The sequence below is a fragment of the Stegodyphus dumicola genome, chromosome 6, assembly GCF_044657685.1.
Source record: "Stegodyphus dumicola isolate Sdum_Otavi_A_Nest chromosome 6, ASM4465768v1".
Lineage (NCBI taxonomy): Eukaryota > Metazoa > Arthropoda > Arachnida > Araneae > Eresidae > Stegodyphus > Stegodyphus dumicola.
The window spans coordinates 17,568,086-17,572,082 of NC_140773.1; the positions used below are offsets into that span (position 1 = coordinate 17,568,086).

General features: G+C 34.3%; 1 protein-coding gene across 1 annotated transcript; it reads right to left on the reverse strand.

The window, feature by feature from the left end:
- Positions 1-793: 793 nt before the first annotated feature.
- On the reverse strand, positions 794-1,252 carry LOC118189804 (protein GVQW3-like). Its single transcript, XM_085817969.1, has one exon. It carries the CDS (start codon positions 1,250-1,252, stop codon positions 794-796), a length of 459 nt encoding a protein of 152 aa, XP_085674095.1.
- Positions 1,253-3,997: the final 2,745 nt, after the last annotated feature.

The window sequence follows — 3,997 nt, forward strand, 5'->3', positions numbered from 1 at the left end:
CTTCGAATTGCACTGGCTCTTGTCTAGATGCAGCTATGTACCATATTTCGTAACCTTGGGTCTATTAGCTTACGCGCAGCACGAACGAAAGACACACACAGACAGACTGTTTTTTTTTTTTTTTTTTATTATATGTAATAGGTTGTTCAATAAGTTCGCGGAACGGAAATAAAGAAACCAATTTTTATTTGTAAAAATGACCTTATTTTTCAACGTAGTTTCCCTCAACTTCAATACACTTATTCCAACGGTCTTCTAATTTATGAATCCCTTGACTGTAGTGGGTTTTCGGCAGCTCTGCATAATATCCCTCCACGGCAGCTATTACCTCTTCGTTTGAAGAAAATCGTTTTCTACGGAGATATTGTTTGAGGTGTGGGAAGAGACAGAAGTCGGAGGGAGCTAAATCTGGCAAATAGGCTGGATGTTGCAACAATTCGTACTTCAATTAAGTTATTTTAGCAATGGTTTTTTGAGCTGTGTGCGCAGGTGCGTTATCTTGGTGGAAAATGATTTTCTTCTTCTGTAATCCGGGTCTTCTTTCACGAATTTTTTCGTCTAATTGATTCAAAAGATTACATTAATAATCCGAATTAATTGTTTTGCCAGTTTGAAGGTAATCTATAAACAAAATTCTTTTCGCATCCCGAAAAACTGATGCTAACACCTTCTTGGCTGATTTTTGCACACGAACTCGCTTCGGCGCCGAAGAGCAGGGTTCACACCACTCCTTAGTCTCCTGTTTTGATTCAGGATCATGATGGTAGACCCAAGTCTCATCCATTGTGATAAATCAACGGATAAAGTCGCTTTTATTCTTCTTAAAACGCTCCAAATGTTGCTGGCAAAGTCGCATCCGAATGTGTTTTTGCTCCATCGTTAGAGAATGCGGCACCCATTTTGCACAGAGTTTTTTGAAACCCAAATGAGCACTCAAAATATTGCTCACTGTGTGCAATAAAATGCCTAAAGCCTCTGTTAAATCTCTTTCAGTCAATCGACGCTCTTCCAATACCATATCTTGTATTTTTTTGATGATTTCCGGTGTTGATGCAGTTTTTGGACGTCCTTCTCGCGGATCGTCTTCAAGGCTGGTACGACCACTTTTGAATAAACTAGCCCACTTGCAAACCATTGTTTTTGAAGGAGCAGATTCACCCAACACATTTACCATTTCGGTATGAATTTCCATTGCCTTTAAACCTTTCTTTACAAAGAATTTGATAACTGCACGTTGCTCAATTTTATACATACCTGAAAAAAGGCACAACACGTTAGATATAAAGGTCGGTTAAACAATGAATAAATTAACAGATCGAAATGAAACTTTTGACGTGTTCCTAAGAAAGAACAAATATCAAAATGGTGTCGCAGTTTTAGGTCTAATATTGACGAATAGATGGCGCTCCGCGAACTTATTGAACAAGTGAGATCATTTGCTTTCAGAAAAATATTTTGTTTTGAGTTTCACAATATCCGCATAAAACTGGTGGCTTTAAAAATTAATTGCACATTTGAAGAAGCTAATTATAAAATCTAAACTGACTTACTCGAATCTAATAACTATTTATCAAGGGATGTAATGGTAATCTATTTCAATAGACACAATGTAGTTTTAAAAGGAATTGATTAGAAATACAAACAAAAAATACTTAACTCCTAGAAACTAATTTCTAGCATTAAGTTCATATCTAAAACACAAATCAAAAGATTATTCTCTTTTAGTCACCCAAAAGGGATGCTAGTCCCAAACAGGGTATTTGTCCCGAAACGGCATTTTGAGTTGAATAACTATATCACTTTTCAAATTGTTGCCGATAATCACTATCAACGTGTATTGTTAAAACTTTTATCAACTTTGTACTATTAAAAGTTTTAGATCATTAAATAGATAAGTGAAAGTTCACTTATCTTCTAAATAGGGCTGCTCTGAACTGCCTGCCTTTCCTTCTTGTCGGTATCCGTCTCTATGATGAACTTCGATTCACTGCGAAACACAGCTATAAACTTTTTAAGAAATTTTAATTCATATAAAAGATATCTACAAAATATTTACAAATTATAATGATTACAAGCATAATTTATACGGAGACGGTCTATTGTCATACATCTGTTAGACGCGTCAGCCGTTCAACTGACTACTTTTAGTCTCTTTCGCAAGAGGGAGTCCGTGGAAGTAAAGTTCTAGTAAGCAAACGCGACATGTATTGTATTTAAAGAAATTAAATAATAAAGAATTTGCATGAATGTATGAATGCTTCTCGCAATGTGAAAAAAACAATGGTACCTAGAGTCATCAAAGTTTGTATAACGGAGCCCTTCAACCGAACAAGCGAACTTGGAAGCCCGAATTTTGAATTTCGAATTCATATTCAAAATAACATCTATTTTATATTTTGTGTTTCTTTTAACGAATTTTTCTATGACAAACTGAATAATCTCAAAACTACGAGTGGCAACACTGTACTGTGGAAAATCATGATCTCCAGCGCGAGAGACTGTCTATCGGAAATTCTAAAAATACGCTGTTTTTTTAAATATTTTGTGAATTTGCTGCTGAATCGAATTTTATCTGGCGTAAACACGAAGAATGTGATATATTGTAAGTAAGGTAAACACACAAAGCGTTGATAATAAAAAGACAAAAAAAGTTTTGTGAAGCCATTTTATAAGAAATCTGAACATTGATATGAGAAGCTGAGAAAAGACTGAAGAAAACAGAAAAACGCATGTAAACACTTGACGCTGCATCGGGAATTCTAAACGCATACTGCTATGCTGCTTTTAAATTTTTTGTAATTTTACTGTTGAATTATGCTTAATAATACTGATGCTTAGTGATAAAGCTAAAAAGATTTAAAAAATGTTTAGTGTGAGTGAGTGTAACAGTAGACTGGTAGACTGCGATCTCAGCGAGAGAGTAAAAAACCTTAACAAACCATTTTGGGCCATGGCCATTTTGGCCTTTGAGACTTTCGTTAGTCCAAAGGTATTTGAGTCCCCGAAGGACTATTACTTTCGTTTTGGCATTTTGCGTCTGACTCCTCTAAATGTCAGTTCACTTTTGAAACTGTTGCCACTAAATGTTAGAGTCCTGCATTATATTTGAAGAAATTAAATAATGGAAAATCTGCATAAATGTATGCATATTTCTCGCATTGTGATAAAACAACGATATCTAGAGCCATTCAATTTTGAATGACGTAAATCCTACTACGAATCTGGGCATTTGAAATCCCAAAATTGAAATTTGGAATTTGTTTTATTATCGATTTCATATTTTGTAAAACTTGAACGAATTTTTGCGTCAACGATTTAAAAGCGAACAATGGCAACACTCTACGGGGAAAAAAACCTTTTTATCTCCAGCGCGTTGAACTGTGTATCAGAAATTCTAAAGATAGCCTCATTTTAAAATTATTTTGCGACATTGCTATTGAACTAAATTTTATGGTTTAAGTGCAAGGAACATGATATTTAATAAATAAAGGTAACACACAAAACGTTAAAAAAACGCCCCTTTGAAAGTCATTTAAAAATCTTAAACATTTCAGATTTTGTGTGTGTTATTTATTTATTTTTTTTTTAAATATTTTTTTTTAATCTTTTTCCTTCAGACAACGATTCATTTTAACAGAATGTGCTCTTTAAAATTTATTCTGATCCCACTAAATGTAGTGAAAGTGTGTGTATAGATCGGAGCAGGGGCTACTTCTGAATCACAGAATCTAACAAAATTGGTCGCAATTGGCTCTTTATAAAATGATTTATTCATAGCTATTCCTGCGGGTATACAATAATGTTAAAAAAGGTTTTATTGGAAATTGCAAGAGAAACATACACCAAAATTCAATACTTGCTATTCTAATCTAGATCTAATCATATGTATTTTATAAAAGAAGGGTTGAATCAACTTTCGAAAGGCTAATACTGCACATTGTAAACGAATTTCTTTACCAGTTAACTGTGGCGCCTTCGTTTAAGAGTGCGCACTGTT